This window comes from Aquarana catesbeiana, linkage group LG06 (assembly GCF_042186555.1).
Source record: "Aquarana catesbeiana isolate 2022-GZ linkage group LG06, ASM4218655v1, whole genome shotgun sequence".
Taxonomy (NCBI): domain Eukaryota; kingdom Metazoa; phylum Chordata; class Amphibia; order Anura; family Ranidae; genus Aquarana; species Aquarana catesbeiana.
This window is the reverse complement of record NC_133329.1, coordinates 61,287,890-61,310,660: the sequence shown is the minus strand read 5'-3', so window position 1 is coordinate 61,310,660 and position 22,771 is coordinate 61,287,890. Positions and strand designations below refer to the sequence as shown.

The following is a 22,771-nucleotide window of genomic DNA, read 5'->3' as shown; positions in this document are numbered from 1 at the left end:
TCCAGTCACGGCTGATCACGATGTAAACAGGAAGAGCTGGTGATCTGCTTTTCCTCACTCGCGTCTGACAGACGCGAGTAGAGGAGAGCCGATCGGCCGCTCTCCTGACGGGGGTCTGCGCTGATTGTTGATCAGCGCAGACCCCCCCTCGGATACCCACACTAGACCACCAGGTAAGCCCCCAGGACCACCAGGGAAGTGGGCAACATGTGGATGGCCAGGTATGTACCCCATGGCCATCCACATGTGCAAATGATGCCCAATCTGTGCCAGTCAGTGCCCACAAATGGGCACTGACTGGCACCATCATGTACCAAAATAAAATCAGTGATGCCCAGCAATGCCACCCATCAATGTCATCAGTGCTGCCCATCAGTGTCCAGCAGTGCCACCTATCAGTGCCCATCAATGCCCACCTATAAGTGCCCATCCACGCCACCTATCAGTGCCACCCAAAAGTACCCATCAGTGCTGCCTATGAGTGCCCATCATCAGTGCCCGTCAGTGCCACCTCATCAGTACCACCCCATTGGTGCCCATCAGTGCCCGTCATTGAAGAAGAAAACTTACTTATTTACAAAAAATTTAACAGAAACAAAGAAAAACTTGTTTTTTTTTCAAAATTTTCGGTCTTTTTTTTTATTTGTTGTGCAAAAAATAAAAATCGCAGAGGTGATCAAATACCACCAAAAGAAAGCTCTATTTGTGGGAACAAAATGATAAAGAATTTGTTTGAGTACAGTGTAGCATGACCGCGCAATTGTCATTCAAAGTGCATCAGTGCTGAAAGTTAAACCCACAAGTGCTTTTTTACCATTACTATTCCTTTATATTGGCTTTTAAAATGTACAAGCAAGCAGCAATTTAGAAATCGGATGAAAGGTTTAGCTCTGGGAAAGACTTTTTGAAAGATAAAAAGTGCATTTTATATACAACTCTATAGATCAGACCAGAATAAGGAACAAATGAGGGGGGAAGAGGGACAGAGGGACATTGCTCCAAATCAGGGACAGTTTGGAGATATGTATATGTTGTTGCTATGCACAAGATTTATAGTAAAAAAAAAGATAACTCTGTAATTTAAAATCTTTTATTCGGCTTTATTAGAATTTTTTGTAGTTTATTATTTATGGAATCTTATATAAGCTCAAGTAGATGCAATGATTTGTTAGTATGGAGCCCCCCCGGGGATCTGGTATGGGGGATGTCAGATTTTTCTTTGTTGTCTGATGAAGAGATGAAATCACTGACCAAAAATAACCTGCTGATCATTGGTCTGTATGATGTCCTGCACTTCCCATATTGAACACTAGATGTCGCTGTGTACACAGTGTTGTATAGGGAATGTTTGTTCGGTGGAACGTTTTGTTCGTGTTTTGTGTTCCCCGGATCATTGATCAGGTTGTGCACACAGTGTGGGTGTGTGGTCGGTGTGAGATCCCCGGTGATAGGTCAGTGTGAGGCGGATGGGGCTCATTGTATGCAGAGACAGAGACACCTCACCAGACCCCTCTGATATCACTGAGTACAGGAGGAACACAGGAGAGCTACAGGGGATACAGCAGGGCCACAGGAAGAACACAAGGAGGAACACAGGGGCCACAAAGGAGATACAGAGGGAACACAAGGGCCACAGGAGGAACACAAGGGGCCACAGGAGGAACACAAGGGGCCACAGGAGGGAACACAAGGGGCCACAGGAGGGAACACAAGGGGCCACAGGAGGGAACACAAGGGGCCACAGGAGGGAACACAAGGGGCCACAGGAGGGAACACAAGGGGCCACAGGAGGGAACACAAAGGGCCACAGAAGGAACACAAGGGGCCACAGGAGGGAACACAAAGGGCCACAGAAGGAACACAAGGGGCCACAGGAGGGAACACAAAGGGCCACAGGAGGGAACACAAAGGGCCACAGAAGGAACACAAGGGGCCACAGGAGGGAACACAAGGGGCCACAGGTGGGGACACAAGGGGCCACAGGAGGGAACACAAGGGGCCACAGGAGGGAACACAAGGGGCCACAGAAGGAACACAAGGGGCCACAGGAGGGAACACAAGGGGCCACAGGAGGGAACACAAAGGGCCACAGAAGGAACACAAGGGGCCACAGGAGGGAACACAAGGGGCCACAGGTGGGGACACAAGGGGCCACAGGAGGGAACACAAGGGGCCACAGGCGGGAACACAAGGGGCCACAGGCGGGAACACAAGGGGCCACAGGAGGGAACACAAGGGGCCACAGGAGGGAACACAAGGGGCCACAGGAGGGAACACAAGGGGCCACAGGAGGGAACACAAGGGGCCACAGGAGGGAACACAAGGGGCCACAGGAGGGAACACAGGGACCACAGGAGGGAACACAGGGACCACAAGAATGATACAGAGGGAACACAGGATACAGAGGGGCCACAGGAAGAACAAATGGAGCCACAAGAGGGAGCACAGAGACCACCAGAAGAATACAGAGGGGCCACAGGAGGAATACATGTGGCCATAAGAGGAATACAGAGGGAACGCAGGGGCCACAGGAAGAATACATGGGGCCACAAGAGGGATATAGAGGGAACGTCGGGGCCACAGGAGGAATACATGGGGCCACAAGAGAGATACAGAGGGAACACAGGAGTCACAAGAGGGGCCTTTAGGGTGCCACAAGCAGCACCCTGAGAGGTATACAAAAGAGCATTAGGAACACAGGGTCAACAAAAGGGCCCCTAAAATAGACACAGGGGCAACAAGAGGGGCCTAAGGGTTGACAGGAGGCAATAATAGGAGCCACAAAAGGGCCCAAAGAGGCACGCAGGGGCCACAAGAAGGCCGTGAAAGGGACACAGTGGCTACAAGGGGGGCCCTATTCACACCTAGTGTAGTGGGTTTGCACATTTTTGTGTACTTTTTGTTGTTTGTTTTATTTTTTTTCACATTTCCAAAGTTGCGCTATAATATTGAAAGTAAGAAGCAAAAAAGAGTCCAAAGGGTGATGAAAAGAAGTCCAATATATCACAAAATTGCACCATCCATCCAAGATTTTATACTATGGAAGCTTTATCTTTTTTGGGGTCTGTATGTAATCGAGTTTCCCCATGAGTGGTGGGTATCATTCCCTTCAGCTTAATCCCCCTGAATGGACCATAACAGGAGGTCAATAGGAGCTGGTAAGCGGCCAATCAATGAGGTGGAGGTTTTATTACTGGTGATCACACACCATTCTGGTGATGGATGGTGCACTTTTGTGATATATTGGACTTCTTTTTATCGCACTTTTGGACTTTTTTTATTTTGCTTTGTTTGTTTCGCTTTCTTTCAATATTATAGCGCAACTTTATTTAGACTATACGATTTGTGCTGTGCGTGTCTCACAGAAAAGTTGCTGCTGCACAGTCACATATTTTTATGTTCTATGATTTGCATTCCGGGACAGCGCAGTTTTACCCACATTTTCGCTCGATGCGCATAGGGCAGCTCATTTACTTAACGCGCACCAAAGAAACTCCTGCACCTTTTTTTGGGGCTCAGAGCTTTGCACGTTTGTTGCGCATTTTACCAAATGCAAAAAACACGCATTTCCTCTGGCTGTGTTTGTGGTGCCCCTTCGAACCAATTGCACCGAAAGCGCGACTCACACTTACAAACTTTTTTTGCGCATTCTTGGAACACGCAGATGTGGGTGCAGTCCAAAAGTGACACCGGGGGCTACAAAAGGGACACAGAGGCCACAAGAGAGGCCTAATAGAGACACTGGGCCAAAGAAGGGGCCCTAAGAGACACATGGAGGTCACAAGAAGGGCCCTAAGAGGGGCACAGGGGCCTCAAGAAGGGCTCTGATAGAGACACAAGCTGCAAGAAGGGCTCTAAAAGAGACATAGGGGCTATAAGAGGGGCCCTGAGGGGTAACACACTGGCCGTAATAGGAGCCACAAAGGGGACCCATAGAGGGACACATGGGCCTTAGGGGCTCTAAGATGGACTAGGGGCCACAAGAAGGTGCTCTATGAGTGACACAGGGCCACAAGAAGGGTCCTAGTAGAGACACAGAGGACACAAGATGAGCCCTAAAAGGGCCACAAAAGAAACACTGAAACGGGCTGCAGGAGGGACCCTAAGAGGGACACGGGCTGCAAGAGGGGTATTAAGAGAGACCCAAGGGCAGGAGGTCCATAAGAGGGATGCGGGGGCAACAAGAGAGGCCCTAAAAGGAACATATAGGCCACAAGGGCCCTAAGAGGCAGTCAGGGGCTACAAGATGGGTCCTAAGAGGGACGCAGGGGTCACATGAGGGGCCTTAAGAGAATCCCAAGAAAGCACTTGGGGAACACAAGAGTAGCCTCTAAGGAGGGACACAGTAACCATAGCAGTAACCACAAACGGGCCACAAGAGGGGCTCTGAGAGGGACACGGGGACCACAAGAAGGTCCCTAAGAGGGGCACAGGGGCTACAAGAAGGGACCTAAGAGGACCACAAAAGGGGCCTTAGAAAGGACAAGGGGCTGTAGTAGAAACCACAAGAGGGACACAGGGGCCACAAGAGGAGCCCAGGGATGCAAAATGTTTACAATTCATGCAGAGTGACTGATTGTTTACATTGAAGGTCTGGGAAATATCAGCAATTTTCTATAAAAGGATGGGGGGGGGACTTCTAGGGGACGGGTACTCTTTGCTAATATTCTCTCTTCTCCCACCTTTTTCGTCTCTCTTCCCCTCTGTCTTTCTCTCTCCTCCTCCCTATTTTATAACAGATATTTTAGGATGATCTTGGAGTCTGAACCCGATATCTGTAGATTTCCCTACAAGGACGATGAACGGGAAGATATCTGCCCAAACCAGTGCTGGGACTGGCTACAATCCGCACACCACACCGAGTCTGAGTATAGACCCGTCCGGTCACATCACCAGACAGAGTCCTGTATCAATAAGCCCCAGCAATGCACTGTGGGGTGTGGTGGGGGCGTGGCCAAACTTTTAGGATGTCAGTATTTGCATACCATGTCTGGGGGCTCTGTGGCAGCTTTTTGAGAAGCCACTTGTATTATTATCTGGTACTTGCTACTACCTGTGTTTTGCCATTCAAGTCAACTAAAAGATACTGAACACCATGCCACCCTCATCTTCCCCAGAAGAACGGTCAGATTTCTGTGGTAGGCCGCCAGAGAAGGGGACACATATGCCAAACCACAGACCAGCATGAAGCACAGAATGTTACCATTGCATTGTCATCCTCCCTTGTGCAGAGATGTTTCAGTTTGCAGGACAATAGTCTTAGCACCAGCAGAGGAAGAGTGACTATCACTGGTCCAGGTTAACAGAGCAGTTGACCTTTTACACCAGGCAAAGTCCGGCCCCTGTCCAGGTTTAATACGGCCCCCCTGGCAATTTGGACCTCGGATTACGAGCATAATCCGTTCCAGGAGTGTGCTCGCAATCCAAAGTACTCGCATATCAAAGCGAGTTTTCCCATTGAAGTCAATGGAAACGAAAATAATTTGTTCCGCATTGACTTCAATGGGATGCAATACCGCATGCGGCCAGAGGTGGGGGGCGCCGGAGAGCCTCGGAAAAGGCCCGAGCACACTTCGGCGAACCTCGGAAAGACTCACGAGCCTTTCCGAGGTTTGCCGAGGTCAGCCGAACTGTCCTCGGGCCTTTCCGTGCATTTCCGAACGCCGACAATCGGCGACTTTCCACTCTGCTCGGCTCCGGCGTCCCCCACCTCAGGCTAAAAGCGGTACTGCACATCGCTTTTGGCCTGAATCCTGCTCGTTTTGCGAGACAACACTCGCAAACCGAGTTAGGATTTTTAGAAATACAGTGCTCGGTTTGCGAAACGCTCGTTAACCGCGTTACTCGCAAACCGAGGTTCCACTGTATATATCTTTTGTGACCCCCAGGGCCACAAAAGATATATACCGTATTTATCGGTGCTGCCTAGGAGGGGACAGGGAGGGGGCGGGACGAGTGCCATTAGATTACATACAGGGGAATCTCCTGTTTACTCGGTGGCATCTGTAATAGGAATTCCCATCTCCTGGGCTGCCATTGGACGACTGTTCTGTCTATCATAAAAAGTAAACAGGAGATTCTCCTTTATGTAATCTGTCAGCGGTTGTCCCGCCCCCCTCCCTGTCCCCTCTGAGGCTGCAGATGGGCAACGATCAGGCTGCAATGATGGCAATGGTGAGGCTACATTCATGGCAATGGTGAAGCTGCAGATGGGCACTGATTAGGCTGCATTGATGGGCACTGACCCTTATTTTGCTTCACAGTTCTTTATTTAAAATTTTATTTTTTTCCTGAAACTTCCCTCTTAAAGTGAAGGTGCATGTTATACGCCGATAAATACGGTATATCCACATAACACACCCGAGCTCATCCTTGGTCCTGATCGGCGCTCGGGGATTAGTTGGGGGCCACAAAAGATATAGATATAGATAGATATATATATATATATATCTATCTATATCTATATCTCTCCAAATGACACGCCCGCTCATCTCTTCACCACACACAGCCACAAAGTCGAGAATTCTTGTTGGGCAGTGTATTAGTGCTCGGACAAACACACTTAGACCGAACTTTAATGGTTCAAAGAATGTCGGGCAAAATGGACGGCCCTCACGCATGTTCACTTCATCAAATCTGGCCCTTTTTGAAAAAAGTTTGGACACCCCTGTTTTACACGCACAGTAGCCACAATCACGTGTTTTCAGAGAAGATGTACGGTTCACACCATCTGCTGTTGTAGTTTTGACCTTTAACCACTTAAGAACCGGAAGGATTTACCCCATTAATGACCAGGCCATTTTTTGCGATACGGCACTGCGTAGCTTTATCTGACAATTGCACAGTCATGCGACGTTGTACCCAAACAAAATGCATGTCCTTTTTTTTTCCCCACAAATAGAGCATTCTTTTGGTGTTATTTGATCACCTCTGCGGTTTTTATTTTTTGCGCTATGAACAAAAAAGGAGCAAACATTTTGAAAAAAAGCAATATTTTTTACTTTGTGCTATAATTAATATCCCCCCCCCCCCCAAAAAAAAAAAAATAAATAAATACATTTCTTCCTAAGTTTAGGCCAATATGTATTCTACATATTTTTGGTAAAAAAAATCGCAATAAGCGTATATTGATTGGTTTGTGCAAAAGTTATAGCGTCTACAAACTAGAGGATAGATTTATGGCATTTTTGTTATTTATTTATTTTTTTTTAACTAGCAATGGCGGCGATCTGCGATTTTTAGCGGGACTGCAACATTGCGGCGGACAGATCGGTCACTTTTGACACTTTTTTGGGACCAGTGACATTTATACAGCGATCAGTGCTATAAGAATGCACTGATTACTGTATAAATGACACTGGCAGGGAAGAGGTTAACACTAGTGGTGATCAAGGGGTTAAATGTGTTCCCTGGGAGGTGTTTCTAACTGTGGCGGGGAGGGGACTGACTGGAGGAGACAGATCGCTGTTCCTAATCACTAGGGACAGACGATCACTCTCTACTCCCCTGCCAGAATGGGGATCTGTTTCTTTACATTGACAGATCCCCGTTCTGGCTCTCTGTGGAGCGTTCGCAGGTGACTGGTAAACATTGCGGCCACCGGCCACGCGCATTGGCGCAGCACCGCGGGCGCACATGCCCACTGTATCTATTGCATGAACCAACGTACAGCTATGGCCATTTGCGTAATAGAGCCAACCTGCCGCAGTATAATGATGGCGGCTGCTCGGCAAGTGGTTAAAGCGGATTTCCGGATGGTTTTTTTTCCAGATAAAAGTGCCCCTGGTATAGTTACCACTTGTTTGTTTTTTTTTAATCAAAGATAAAGTTTATTGAGCATAATAGTCAGTACATATTAAGAACGTTAAAGTACAAAGTGCAGCATACACTGGAATCAGATGTATTAACTTTTACACTGTAAGTCTTGACAAGTCATTGCAAACCAGTATCAGGGTGTACCTCTTGATTAGGTTAATAAGAAATTTGGTCATAAGTAAAGGTAAGTGCCATTGTACCAACAGTCATATATATGTTGTGTAGTGCTAGTCTGTGCATGTAGAGGCTTCATTTATCCATCTATCCCATATTTTGTGATATTTGGCTGGACAGCCACGGTGGGTATACAGAACTTTTTTGTAGGGTAGAGTGAGGTTCACTGCCCTCTTCCACTGCTGCACCGTGGGGGGGTTGGGCCGAAGCCACAGTTGGGCAACCTGCAATCTGGCTATGAAGAGGGTCTCCTGCATAAATATTGATAAGTATTTCTCTTCCTCCGAGACTGCGAGCAGACCAAGTAAACATTGGCGAGGGCACAGCGTCAGAGGGAGCCCATTTGATCATGGAGAAACTTGACTATTTGCAGCCAGTAATTCTGAATAGTTGGACAAGACCATATTAAGTGATAGAAGGTACTGGGGGTGTTTCCGCAGCGAGGACAAGCTGGAGTAGCGTCCGGCCTGTATTTAAGGATGCGTGCGGGGGTGAGATAAGATCTGTGGAGGATGTATAAGTGGGTGAGACGATCTGATAATTTCGGGGATACTTTTGTGCAAGTCCCAAGTATGTCCCCCCACTGGTCATCATCAAAGGTCCCGGTGTCAGCATCCCATTTAACCCTTAGGTTTTGTGTGTGGTTGGTGGCAGCGGGTAGGAGAAGGAGACTGTATAGGGTGGAGATCAGCTTTTTTGGGTCGTCACCCAAGAGTAAATCTGTGGCTGTCACCACTTCTAGAGTAGGAATAGAGTTGTTAAATTGAGACTGAAGGGCGTGGCGAATCTGGAGATACCTAAAAAACATATGGTTAGGAAGGGCGAATTCATCTTTTAGAGCCTGAAAGGGCCGGACCTCCCCACCCGCTACGATCTGATACAGGTATATGATTTTATAGATGATCCATAGTTTAAAGTCTGGGATGGTCAATAGTTCAGGGAGCTGAGGATTGTCCCATAGTGGAGTATGAGCGTGAACAGGAGGAGCTCCGATAGTGGTGAGTGTACGGTGCCAGATTCTACTATGGTGTTGTAACAGTCGGTTCCCACCCACAAGACTAGAGTTACCCCTATGTTTGCAAAAAAGTATCTGGAAGGGGTGGGCCACTACGTCAGAGGCATGCGTGCATACTAGGACAGTGTAACGAAGTCTGTCGTGCTTATTGAAATAGTAAAAATGGGACAGCTGGGAGGCTAAATAATAGAGTGCGAGATCAGGGGTGGCCGTGCCCCCCAGGTGGGTGGGACATTTAAGGGTCTGCCATGATAGCTTATGTCTGGAAGTGTCCCATATAAATGTATTGAGTATGGACTCGAGGGACCTAAATATATGAACTGGGACACACAATGGGGCATGCCAGAATAGGTATAACAGCTTGGGAAGAAGAATCATCTTCACCAAGCTATTACGACCCATCACTCCCAGAGGAAGTCTGGACCAGATTTGCGTCTTGTTTTTAAGATACGCGAAAATTGGTTCAATATTTAGGTGTATGTAGTCTGCTAGGGATCGTGAGCACTGTATGCCTAGATATTTAAGCTGGCTGGTCCTTACCAGTGGGAGGGACACCTGAGTATTCGTTGGAACAGAGACATCTATGGGGAGTATTTGAGACTTAGACCAATTAATTTGTCACCCAGAATAGGTCCCGTGTTGCTGGATAAGTTGTAGAGCTGTAGCCAACGAGGGACCAGCGTCTGATAAATAAAGTAGCATATCATCAGCATATAAACTAAGCACCTCGGTCAGCTGCCCCCGGCGGAGGCCCTTGATGCCAGGGTGCGCTCTGATGGCTATGGCCAATGGCTCGACAGCTAGGGCATATAACATGGGAGATATTGGGCAGCCCTGACGTGTTCCCCTTGACAGCAAGAATGGGGTGGACATTTTGCCGTTGACCTGGATCCGAGCAGTGGGAGCCTGGTAGAGGAGTTGGAGCCATTTAATGAACCTGGGGCCAAAGCCGAATCTATGGAGGCACTCCCAAAGGTAACTCCACTCCACAGAATCAAATGCCTTGGCGGCGTCCAAACTGACTACTACTCTGGACCCAGTCTCATCATGTGTAGCTTGAAGGTTTGTGAATAGCCTTCTTAGGTTAAACGCTGTGTTCTTATTGGGCATAAAGCCTGTTTGGTCAGGGTGAATGAGGCTGAGGATGACCTTGTTGAGTCTCATGGCAAGAATTTTAGCGAGAATTTTCACATCCAATTGGAGGAGAGAGATCGGGCGGTAGGACTCGGGTTGGAGGGGATCTTTGTCAGGTTTGGGAATGAGGACAATCAGTGCCTCGCTCATGGTGCGCGGTAGTGTGCCGGACGTGTGTATGTGTGAATATAAAGCCTCTAGTCTGGGAATGAGGACCTCCTGGAATTGAGAGTAGAACTCCAGAGGGAGGCCGTCTGAGCCTGGGGCCTTCGACGCTGGGAGGTTCGCCATTGCCGCTTTGATGCACTCCTCAGTTATAGGTGCCTCCAAAATTTCTACCTGAGTGGTTGAGAGGGAGGGGAAGTCTATATTATCTAGGAGAAGGTGTAGCTTGTCCATGGGTCGGCTGGCTCTAGAAGTATAGAGGTCTGCGTAGAATCTTCTAAATTCGTGGGCTACTTGTTCAGGGTCCGTGAGCATGGTACCATCATGTGAGCGAAGCTGAACCACCACCGGAGGCGTATGGGCCATATAGGCTAAGAGTTTCCCCGCCCACTCACCATGCTCAAAGATCCTTTGTTTTCTAAAAAAAGATTCCCTTCTTTGCTTTCTCAAAGTGTAGGTTATCAGTGAGCCTAGATTGCAAGCGTAGTTGGGCAGAGTTGGAGGGTGTTGGGTTTGACAGGAAAGCCTGTTCGAGGGAGCCCAAGTGCTCCTCGGCCTGTAACAAAATATTGTTAGAGGAGGCTTTGTGCCTGTTGATGTGAGTAGATAGAATCAGGCGGGCATGGGCCTTGAAGGCCTCCCATACCACTCCGGGCGAGGCCGACCCTTGGTTGGTCTGAAAATAGAGAGACCACTCGCGCTGTATGATCTCAATATCAGTGAGAGTTGCGAGCCAGAATGGATTCAGCCTCCACAGGCGGGGAGGACGGTAGCCTCAGAGTGATCCAGTAGGGTGAATGGTCTGAGAGGACTCTCACGCCGAACCCCACTGCAAGGAGGCTCGTGATTAGAGTGGGAGTGAGCAGAATCATGTCTATGCGGGACATTGCATTTTGTGCGGGTGTAAAGCAAGAATATGCGGATGTGTTGGGATATTTAAGTCTCCAGGTGTCGGATAGGGCAAATTCCGAGAGGAATCTACCAAACCTAGTGAGAGTCGGCCTGTTCTGTGACGTATCTGATGGGTGAAGCCTGTCTAGGAGGGGGTCAATCACCATATTAAAATCCCCCATCCAGATCGCTGGTGTCATGGGGTGCTCAGACATAAAAGCTAGCCCCTCCCTGAGGGCAGTAAATTGAAAGGGTGGGGGGGGGTACATAGAAAGCCAGCAAAAGGGTTTCGAGACCCCCTACAGTTACATGTAAGAACGTTAACCTCCCCTGCTGGTCCGATTTTAAATTATGCAATTGGAAATTAACCGTTTTGGCTATGAGGATAGCTATACCTCTGGAGTTGTTGGTGAATGGAGCCTGGTAAGTCCAGCCCACCCATGGTTTTTTGAGGGCCATTTGAAGTTGCCCTGTTATGTGGGTCTCCACTAGTACAGATATGTCCGTGCACATGCGCTTAAGGTGAGACAGCACAGCTAAGCGTTTGGACTTATCACGCAGCCCTTTCACATTCCATGTGACTATTTTTAAAGAGGCCATCAGGTAATTAAGTGGAATGTGGTGACTAGTCGGACCAGCAGGAGAAGACCCACCACCCCAGCCACCATAGCCAGTCCCGCACCGGGTATCATTATAAAAAAATAAACAATTCCAACCGCACAGATCTTAGCTGGGAGGTCCCGCATATCGGCAAACCAGAACCATAGAATAGGTCTTGCCAATCTGCAGGAAGACCCACACATGAATAATACAATAGATACAGACTTAAGCAGACTAGCTGTGTGTTGTATGGCATGAAGTGTCAGACATTGCTCGTATGCAAAGAAATCAATTACGTTAACAAATAAAACAAGAAAAAAAACAGAAACTATGCCAACTCTGGACCAGCATGGCTTATCAAACTTGTGGCAACCCTCCGCATCCGTGGGGGTTGCTGCTGGCCAGGGAACCACTTGTTTGTTTACATTAAGGCCTGGTTCACACCTATGCACTTTTTTTGGTGTATTTTTTTTCAGCTTTGCAGAAACTGAAAGTCCATTTAAAGTGACACTAAAAGTTCAAGTTTTATTTTTTTCGAATCGTCTTCCAGGGCAGCATCCGAGAGATAGGCTCCTCCTCCCTAAAACAGGAAACACATTAGTCCACCATTATAAATTTCACAGTCTTACCTGTGTGCCTCAGTTGTTTTGTGTTTCCTCCGGACCCACAGGAGCTGCAAAGAATGTTTGTTATTTTCACTGTGTCTCTGTGCTTGTTGCAGGAGACCCCCTGCCAGCATCCCATACAGCCCAACGGGCCTTGGGAGGGCGAGCAGGAGCAGCACTGAGCAACCCTGCTCAAGCCTGAGATTTCGCCCCTACTGAGGGGTCTGCAATCATCCCCCCAGACTGCAGGAGGACTCTGTCATCCCCCCCCATGCCGCTGCTCTAGGGCCTGCTATCCTGGTTTTAGCAGGTCTGACCATTTCTCTCATATGCTTTCCATGAAAGCAGCTTCTCTGGCAGCTGTCACTGTGCGCCAGGGGGATACATCAGCACATGTACTGGTGGACACCCCCCCCCCTGCCGCCGCCGCCACAGCACACCGATCGGGTAAGTTTTTTACCTTCTATCTGGTCCCCAGGTGGCCGCGGCCGATACCACCGAGCGATGCGGCTGGTCCGGCCGGCCGCCCGCTCTCCACGCGGCGCGGTGGCGTCCTCGGCACGCCGCCATGCAGGCCTCTCCATGGAGGCTCTGTGGGTGTGCCAAGATGGCGCCGGAGCAGACGGTTTCATCTCCGGGTGGCGGCCATTTTCCTGTAGCCTATCTCCGGGAGGAGATAGAGCGGGACATTCAGGGCTCCCGGGGGCGGGAGTTTAAAAAAAAAATTTTTTTTAAAGAAATAGCAAATCTATACACTTAGGTTACAAATTAAACCTTGATACATGTCCCTTCCTATCAGTACAATGGAGGAGTGTACCAAAAGGCAGCGGCATGTGCAGGTGTGTCCACCAACCTGCACGGGGTCAGCTGGGGGCGGGGCCCAGAGCTTATGCAGGAAGCAGTTAAAAAGGCCCTCTAAGCAGAGGATCCTGGTGGCTGATCATGTCTGACGCTTCTCCACCCTGCCCTGCAGATCCTGCAAGCCAGGACAGCTCCAAGGTAAGCCAGAATACTCTAGAGTTATCTCTGTCTTAACCTCTCTACAAAACTGCCTACCTTCAGGCAGTCTTTTGACCACCGGCCTCACGGGGACTTTGTTTACTATGCTTGCTTCTAGGCAAAGACCCCCGAGGAAAGGAAGGCGAAAGGCAAAACATGTGCCTCATGCAGCCACAGGCTTTCCCCAGAGGGGAAAAAAACACTATGTCAGAAATGCATAGACAAAATGGTGGCCAAAAAATCGCAGGGATTTTTGAAAGACCTGCTTAATTCTTTTAAGAAAGAAATTCAGAGCACCTTGGCGCCACTACGCTCAGCTATTGAAAAATTAGAAGCGTCATCAAGTGTCGGTCAGGCCAGTATCCCATCTACTTGCGGAAGCAGACATCAAAACCTGGGCTAAATGCCCCAAGGTGGATGCCTCTCTGGCAAAAATTACAAACAAATCTGACTTGGACTTTGACAACGCAGGTACCCTAAGCGACCCCATGGGCAAGAAAATAGAAGCCCTCCTGAAAAGGGCATGGGAAGCAGGGGCGGCAAACCTAAATCCGGCTATTGCTTCCACCTGCACAGCCCGGACCTTGCTAATCTGGCTAACCCAGCTGCAAGAACTGCTGGAAAATGACACGCCCAGGGAAGAACTAATAAAAACCACCCCCACACTGACTAGAGCGGCAGCCTTCTTAGCAGATGCCTCAGCGGAAACTGTCAGAATATCCTCTAGGACCACAGCACTACTGAACTCAGCCCGCAGAGCCCTGTGGTTGAAATCTTGGGGAGGGGATGCCCCTTCCAAGAACCGACTATGTGGGATCCCATTCACTGGAGACCTACTTTTTGGACCTGAACTAGAAACAGTCCTGGATAGGACTGCAGCAAAGAATAAGGGGTTCCCTCAAACCAAGAAGAAACAAGGGAAGGTGCCCTTTCGGCATTTTAAGAAATTTAACAAGCCAGGGGCAAAAAAGCGCTGGGGTCAACAAAACAAAAAAAGGCAAAGGTGAATTTATCCTTAAGCCTCCCAACCAAAAGAACAAAAAACAATGACTGTCTCCGGGGGGGGGGGGGCATACTTGCGGCCTTTTCCCACCAATGGGAGGAGACAACAAAAAACAAGTTTATATTGCGCACCATAGCGGACGGCTACGCAATAGAATTCTCCACCCGCCCCCCAACCAAATACCTAGCAACCATGCTACCAAAGGACAGCGACCAAGCAAGAGGCTTTTTAGCATCCTTGCAGAACCTGCAGGATCAGAAGGTGATTAGTTACGTTCCTCAGGAGGAGGAACAAAAAGGCTTCTACTCCCATATCTTCGCAAAAAGACAACCATCAGGCAAGCTAAGACTGATACTAAACCTCAAACCACTCATCCGAGGGGTGACCCCAAGCCAGACAGTGGTATATCTGGGATATGTGTTGGATTCCAGGCTGTCAAAAATTTTCCTAACAAAGGAAAAGGATGAAAAAATGACACGGGCAATTACCTCCCTTTTTAAAGAATCCCTCCACAACAATCAGGCATGGAATGTCCATACTAGGACTGATGACGTCTTCCATTCCAGCCATCACCTGGGCACAGATGCACATGAGACCTCTGCAGAACTACATTCTGTCTCAGTGGGATGGCTGGCAAGCATCCCTAGACAAGTCCATTTCCGTCCCAGCCACAGTCAAACAAACACTCCACTGGTGGCTCAACCCACTTCGGTACATCGAGGGGCGCAGATGGGCTCAAGTCGATCCAATCAGGATCACCACCGATGCAAGCGCCCTGGGATGGGGGGCCCACATGGAAGAGCTGTGCTCACAAGGGAAAAGAACATCCAAATGGTCCCAAGCCTCCTCAAATTTGAGAGAGCTGAAAGCTGTGGGGGAAGCACTAAAAGCTTTCAAACCAGCATTACTGGGGAGAGACGTAAAAGTACAATCAGACAACGCCACAACCGTCGCATACTTAAACAGACAAGGTGGTACAAAGTCCCAAAACTTGATGAGGCTGACAGAGTCAATTCTACTATGGGCACAAGCAAACACAAGATCAATATCCAGTATCCATCTAAAAGGAACAGACAATACATTGGCAGATTTCCTGAGCCGGAAAACGATAAGGCAAACGGAATGGTCACTGAACCAAACAACCTTCGCTCAAATCACTCAAAAATGGGGAGTACCCGAAGTAGATCTGTTCGCTTCCAAAGCAAATGCAAAATCACCGATATTTTTCTCCCTGGACCCTACGGATGGCAACAGCGGGGTAGATGCTTTCAACCAAAGCTGGAAATGGCATCTGTGCTATGCATTCCCTCCAACTGCCATAATCCCAAAGGTAATTCAAAAGATCAGGGCAGAGAAAACAACGGTGATACTAATAGCACCGCACTGGCCCCAGAGAGCATGGTTCAGTCACTTGAAAAACCTCAGCATACAACCTCAGCTGACACTGACGGACCAGCCGGATCTGCTGTCACAGGGCCCGGTCAACCACCCGAACCACAAGATCCTGAAGCTTTCGGCTTGGTTACTGAGAGGGTAGAACTCCAGAACAAAGGACTGTCAGACAGAGTGATTAACACCATCTTAAACAACAGGAAGCCGGTAACGAGGGCAATCTATGAGAAAGTAAGGAAAAAGTTTGTTTCTTGGCACAGAAACAGATCAATCTCCAACGGCGGGATAATTCCAGCAATTTTGGACTTCTTACAAGAGGGTGCAGACAAAAACATATCACCAAGTACCCTGAAAGTACAAGTTGCAGCACTCTCCTCGGTCATGGATACTAGACTAGCGGAGGATCCGCTGATAAGACGATTCCTTATAGCACTTAAAAGAGCTAGACCAGCCAAAGTGTACAGAACTCCCACCTGGGACATGGGCACGGTACTTAAGGGCTTTCTTTCCCCTCCATTCGAACCTATGGAAGAAAGCTCAGACAAAAACCTCACGTTAAAAACTGTGCTCCTTCTGGCCCTAGTATCCGCCAGAAGAGTGAGCGAAATCCAAGCTCTGTCTACAATAGAACCATACTGCCTGATACATCTGGACAAGATAATTCTCTCTCCAGACCCGGCCTTTCTACCCAAGGTCTCTTCTACGTTCCACAGAACCCAAAACATCGTCATACCCTCACTTCCAACAACCATGGATAGCAGGAAAAGGGACATTTACAGTAAACTAGATGTAAGGAACACGCTCATTACGTATCTCGAAAGAACGAAGGAATGGCGTAGAACGACCTCCCTTTTCGTTCTCTATGCAGGAGTCAACAGAGGGAAACAAGCTTCCAAAAGTACCATCAGCAGATGGATAAGGATGGCCATACAGACTACCTATGAGGCACAGAATCTCACTCCACCTAGTGGAATCAGAGCGCACACAACTAGAGCCTGGGCAACCTCGGTCGCAGAGAAAGCAGGGGCAACTCCGGAGCAGATCTGCAGGGCAGCGACATGGTCGAGCTTCAGTACTTTCGCAAAGCACTACCGGATAGACAAGCTGTCTGACCAAGACCAAACATTTGGTCGCAAAGTGCTCCAGTCTCTAACCCCACCCTAGTAAGTATTGCTTGATACATCCTCTCAGATGCTGCCCTGGAAGACGATTCGAGAAAACAGAGTTAGGTACCTGGTAACTCTTTCTAAGAAGTCTTCCAGGGCAGCACTAGTTCCCACCCTTGAAATGACAAAAACCAGGTACAGCGGGGGAGCTTGCAGCTTACAGGGAATTCCTTTGGTGCTTTAACATAACTGAGGCACACAGGTAAGACTGTGAAATTTATAATGGTGGACTAATGTGTTTCCTGTTTTAGGGAGGAGGAGCCTATCTCTCGGATGCTGCCCTGGAAGACTTCTTAGAAAAAGAGTTACCAGGTACCTAACTCTGTTTTTTTAAATAACAAACATGTCATACTTACCTCCACTGTGCAATTCGTTTTGCACAGAGTGGCCCCGAACATCCTCTTCTGGGGTTCCACGGCGGCTCTCGCGGCTCCTCCCCGCAATAGATAACCCCCTCTGGGAAGCTCTCTCCTGATGGGGAGTGTATGACTCTGCCCCTCCCCCCTGGCTGCCGCATCATTGGATTTGATTGACAGCAGCAGAAGCCAATGGCTGCGCTGCTATCAATCTATCCAATGAAGAGCCGAGAAGACCTGAGAGATAGCGACGCGGGATCACGCCCACCGAAATTCAGGGCTCAGGTAAGTAAAACGGGGTGGAGGCTGGGGGGCCGGACACTGCAAGGTGTTTTTTCACCTTACTGCATATGATGCAGTAAGGTGAAAAAACACAAAGGTTTACAACCCCTTTTAACCACCTCAATACAGGGCACTTTCACCCCCTTCCTGCCCAAACCGCTTTCAGCGCTGTCGCACTTTGAATGACAATTGCGCGGTCATGTTACACTGTACTCAAATTAAAGTTTGATCATTTTTTCCCCACAAATAGAGCTTTCTTTTAGTGGTACTTGATCACCTCTGCGTTTTTTATTTATTGCGCTATAAACAAAAGAAGAGCGACAAGTTTGAAAAAACAATATTTTTTACTTTTTGCTATAATAAATATCCAATTTTTTTAAAAACAATTTTTTTCCTCAGTTTAGGCCGATCTGTACTCTTCTACATACTTTTGGTAAAAAAAAATTGCAATAAGCGTATATTGATTGGTTTGCGCAAAAGTTATAGCGTCTACAAAATAGGGGATTGATTTATAGCATTTTTATTATTATTTTTTTTTACTAGTCATGGCGGCGATCTGCGATTTTTATCATGACTGCGATATTGCGGCGGACATATTGGACACTTTTGACACATTTTTGGGACCCTTCACATTTATACAGCGATCAGTGCTATAAAAATGCATTGATTACTGTATAAATGTGACTGGCAGGGAAGGGGTTAACACTAGGGGGTTATCGAGGGGTTAATGTGTGTCCTAGGGAAGTGATTCTAACTGTGGGGGGAGGGGACTGACTGGGGGAGGTGATCGATCGCTGTCCCTATGTACAAGGGACACACATCGGTCTCCTCTCCTCTCTGACAGGACGTGGATCTGTGTTTACATACACAGATCCACGGTCCTGCTCGGTTGCTGGGCAATCGCGGGTGCCCGGCGGACATCGCGGCCGCCGGGCACGCGCATCCGGTCCCGAGTGACGCGGCGGGCGCACGCCCCCTAGTGGCTCGGAAAGGCGGTCACGTCATATGACATCCGCCCAGAACGGGAGCTGCCTCGTCCCGCCGTCATATGACAGTGGGCGGGCAGCTACTGGTTAATATGGTTACACAAAGATAACCTAACAAAACAGGTGTATTGCTTAGCAGGAAAGAGCTCAGGTATGTTTAGACACCGGTCCAAACCCACCTGAGCTTTGCCGCCAAAAAGATGTTACTGTCTACAGCCAAAAGTAGGAAGTGAGGACATTCTCACCCTTACAGTCACACACATACAGGTATCTTATATATGTTCAACGGCGGATAGTACCCTGCCCACTTATGATTGGCTGTCTGCAGTGACGGCTTCTTGGCAGCATAGCTCAGACAGGTTCGGACTTGTGTCTGAACACACCTCAGCTCATCCCTATTGCGTAGTTGCATACAAGACGATTTACAACAGGGTTGTTTAGGACAGGGCCTCAGTAGGAGTCTTTTGCAGACTCTGCACTAAGTATGTTTTATGAAGTCTCAGCTTTCTTTTCCTGCTGATTAGGGCTGAAACAAATAATCGATTAATCGACAACTAATCGATTATTAAATTAATCGATTACTATTTTCATAATCGATTAATTGGCCAGTAACATAATGGGGTTAAAAAAAACTAAAACAAGCCCTTTATAGTACGAACAGAGCAAATAATCCCAACTGTAGATGTTACTTTCACAGTTCTACAGTAAAAAAAATGAACCCCTTACAGTAGTGATTATCTGCTTTTTTTTTTTTTTTTTTTTTTTTTTTAACTATAAACGGCTAATTTTAGTTTTTTTAACCCCATTATGTTACTAAACGTCTTAGACCTGGTTCACATCTATGTGTTTTTTGGTGTTTTTTTGCAGAAGCGCACTGCAGTTCATTAACATGGTTTCCCATTGGACACGTTCACATCTATGCTTTTTTCAGCCGCTGCGTATTTGGAAAGGGTCAGGGACCTTTTTTTTAACACAAAAATTGTGCTTTTTTGGTTCAATATACTTCAGTGGAGAATCTGCAGAAAAGCATGTAATGCGTTTTTGCAGCAATTTGTGTTTTTTAATCTGCCCAACAACAAATTGGCCAAAAAAAAATGCAAAAACGCAAATCGCCGCAAAATCACGTGCGCAAAAAATCAAAATGCACAGCAAACAGCACTGCAGAAACAGATCAAAAGCAAACTGCCTAGGTGTGTAGCGAGCCTTATACTGGCCACACGGATCAATTTTCAGACCAGAATATTCAGACGAAAAATCTTTGTACATTCGCTGAATGAAAGAATGCTGTTTGAAATTTTCACTTGTTTTTAACATTCTGTTTTTAAAATGAATGTAATTTCTGAACAAAAACCATATACACTGTCTGAAAATTCCTTTGACCAAGAAGTTTTCTATTTCCAAATTTTCCCGTCACTGTGGTTGAAAATGAACGTCGACTTGACCCCACTAATGATTAGAAAATCGAACGAACGTTCTTAAAATGAAATTTTTTTTTTGAAGGAAGACATTTGATCTTTGAGTCTGATAATATTTATCAGATTCACCCTTTAATAGTATGTACAGTATATCTCTTTTCTAACAGTTTATACAGTATATCTCCTCTAATAGTATATACAGTATATCTCTTCTGTCTGTTATTCTCAGAGTGGATTAGATATTTTGCTCCCTAACCATATAGTTGGTTATTTATATTTACCGCTGCATAGAGATATTTAAGAATAAATTGCCTTTTTTAAAACTTTACATATTAACTAAATTATACGCCACACTTTTTTCTTTTTTTTTTTTAAGGTTATTAACCGATTAATCGAAACAATAATCGGCCAACTAATCGATTATGAAAATAATCGTTAGTTGCAGCCCTACTGCTGATCTGTGTTTGGTGTAAATGTCTCTCTACCACAGACTTGAGATTTTATTTTTATCTGACCTTTTTTTAACAATTCACACATTTTAAGGGAAAATAAGTATTGCACAGTACTCAGTACTTCTCTCCCATTCACCCCATGCAGTGTAGGGTTTATCATTCCTCATCATCACACTTATTGAATTTGTTTTGGGGTGAGTAAGCCCTGAATCAGAGTAGATAGCTTTGTCTTTATTCTCTCCTCTACTGCACATAGTTTATAACATTTCATTTTAAGACTCCTCTTCTTATACAAACTGAATTTTAGTTTCATTGTTTCTTCTCAGAATGGCGTCTGCTGCACTTGGAGGTGAGCTGAGCTGCTCCATATGCCTGAACCCTCATATGGAACTGGCGACAATGAGTTGTGGACACAGGTTCTGCCGAGACTGTTTTGTGACTGCTCTGGATACACAGAAGGGATCTGGTGTTTTTCCCTGTCCGGGGTGCGGAGAGAAGTATGCAGAGTGTCCTGTGCCGGAGAAGAAGGTTAAGTTGAGTAACGCTGTGGAAGACTCCCGATCTATGGAACAGGAGAAAAGTGGGATCTTCTGTACATATTGTGTGCATTTTAGGGTGGCAGCTATCAAGACTTGTCTACACTGTGAGACTTCTATGTGTGAGAAACACCTGGCAGCCCACAACAAGACAGTGGACCATGTGTTGATAGAACCCACCTCGTCCTTCAGTAGTAAAAAATGCTCCATCCACAAGAAGCTTCTGGAGTATTACTGCTCCGAGGACGCCGTCTGTCTATGTGTGTCCTGCTGTCTGGTGGGGAAACATAAAGGACATGAAGTAGATCTTTTAGAAGAGGCTTCTGAGAAGAAGAAGGAGAGACTGAGAAATGTTTGTGAAAAGGTGACTACAATGAGAGCAGCAATTGAAGAAAAAGTACAAAGTCTACAGGATCACAAGAGAAAAGCGCAGGAAACATCTGACAATGAGAAGAAGAGAGTCACTGCCTTGTTTGATGATATAAGGAGACAGCTGGAGGTCCAGGAACAGAGAGCCCTGAATGAGATCTCCAGACAGGAAGAGAAGGTTTTACTGTCGGTCTCTGAGCTGATCCAGCAACTGGAGACCCAGAAAGGCACCCTATCCAGGAAGATCTGTGACATTGAGGAGCTGTGTAACATAACTAACCCCATAACTGTCCTACAAGAATCAGAAATAGAAGATCAAGATATGGAGGAACCTGAGGTCTGCGACCTGGATGATTTCCTGATCTCACTTACATTGCACAGATCCCTAACTGATCTAATCACTAACATAAAATCCAAAAATGAATTTCATGTGACAAATGTGTTACTGGATGAAAAAACTGCACACGAATCATTGGCTTTATCTGCTGACCTGAAAATGGCATCGCCATCTGAAACAGAACAGAATAAACCAGATCTATTAGAGAGATTTTACGTACAGTGTCAGGTGATGAGCGTTGAGCGTTTTTCCAGTGGTAGACATTACTGGGAAGTAGAGTTTGATTACTCTGAAGTTTGGGATATTGGCGTTTGCTATCCCACCATAGATAGAGGACCTGATGGTGATCTTGGAAGAAATAATAAGTCGTGGTGTATAGGCATGTTTGATGATGAACTTGTAGCTGTGCACAACTCTGACATTGAGTCATTGAACCATGAGTCTCCGTTGCAAAAAATAGGAGTATATTTGGATTATGAAGCCGGCCATCTGTCCTTCTACCAGCTAAGTGGCACTATCAGACACCTCCACACCTTCGCCACCACCTTCACCGAACCCCTCCATGCTGCTTTCTATCTAGATACAAATGGCTGGGTGAAGCTCTTAAGTTAATGCAAGCATACCAAAGAACTAAAATATTGGATTTGGTTATAAAGAGATTTTGATGGACATTCGTTTGTCACATGGTTTTCTTCTTGCACAGGTTTATGTGTATATCAGATGTTTTCTTTAAGGTTCAATAAAGTTATAGAAATCTCAGCATTATACAGGTCTGTCATTGAATTGCTCCATGTGCACCCCCCAACTCCCTAAGATGGTAAATAGGGACATTTAATCACCTGATGATGGTTTATTGTGGTTAAACTGGGGGGAGTTTGTTACTCTGAGCAGATATTTTTAAACATTGAAACTGAGGATTATTTGAAAGATACAAAGGATGTTATGAATTGTTCACTGCAGTTAACAATAAATATGATTATGTGTGAGTGAATTAACCCAACATCTGCGCAAATGTGCTACTACTAAAATATGCAATGTCTATAACAAACAAAATAAAAGAGCTGCACGTTCTAAAGCAA

The 22,771-nt window shown here is 46.8% G+C and overlaps 1 protein-coding gene across 4 annotated transcripts; it reads left to right on the top strand.

Annotated features, from left to right (window-relative positions):
• Nucleotides 1-1,337: 1,337 nt before the first annotated feature.
• Nucleotides 1,338-22,457, top strand: LOC141148530 (E3 ubiquitin/ISG15 ligase TRIM25-like). 4 transcript variants are annotated; one of them, XM_073636071.1, is made up of 3 exons: nt 1,338-1,451; nt 4,740-4,969; nt 20,777-22,457. In XM_073636071.1, exons 2-3 carry the CDS (start codon nt 4,926-4,928, stop codon nt 22,302-22,304), a joined length of 1,572 nt encoding a protein of 523 aa, XP_073492172.1. In that variant the 5' UTR covers nt 1,338-1,451; nt 4,740-4,925; the 3' UTR covers nt 22,305-22,457. The 4 variants fall into 4 exon arrangements, with proteins under 4 accessions (XP_073492172.1, XP_073492174.1, XP_073492175.1 ...); XM_073636073.1 differs by having other exon boundaries at nt 4,740-5,039; XM_073636074.1 differs by lacking the exon at nt 4,740-4,969 and having other exon boundaries at nt 1,380-1,401.
• Nucleotides 22,458-22,771: the final 314 nt, after the last annotated feature.

Excerpts from the sequence above, each read along its gene's own strand:
- LOC141148530 (XM_073636071.1), top strand. The coding sequence starts at position 4,926 with ATGCACTGTGGGGTGTGGTGGGGGCGTGGCCAAACTTTTAGGAT. Across the intron at positions 4,970-20,776 it reads CGTGGCCAAACTTTTAGGAT|AATGGCGTCTGCTGCACTTG; the intron begins GTCAGTATTTGC and ends GTTTCTTCTCAG.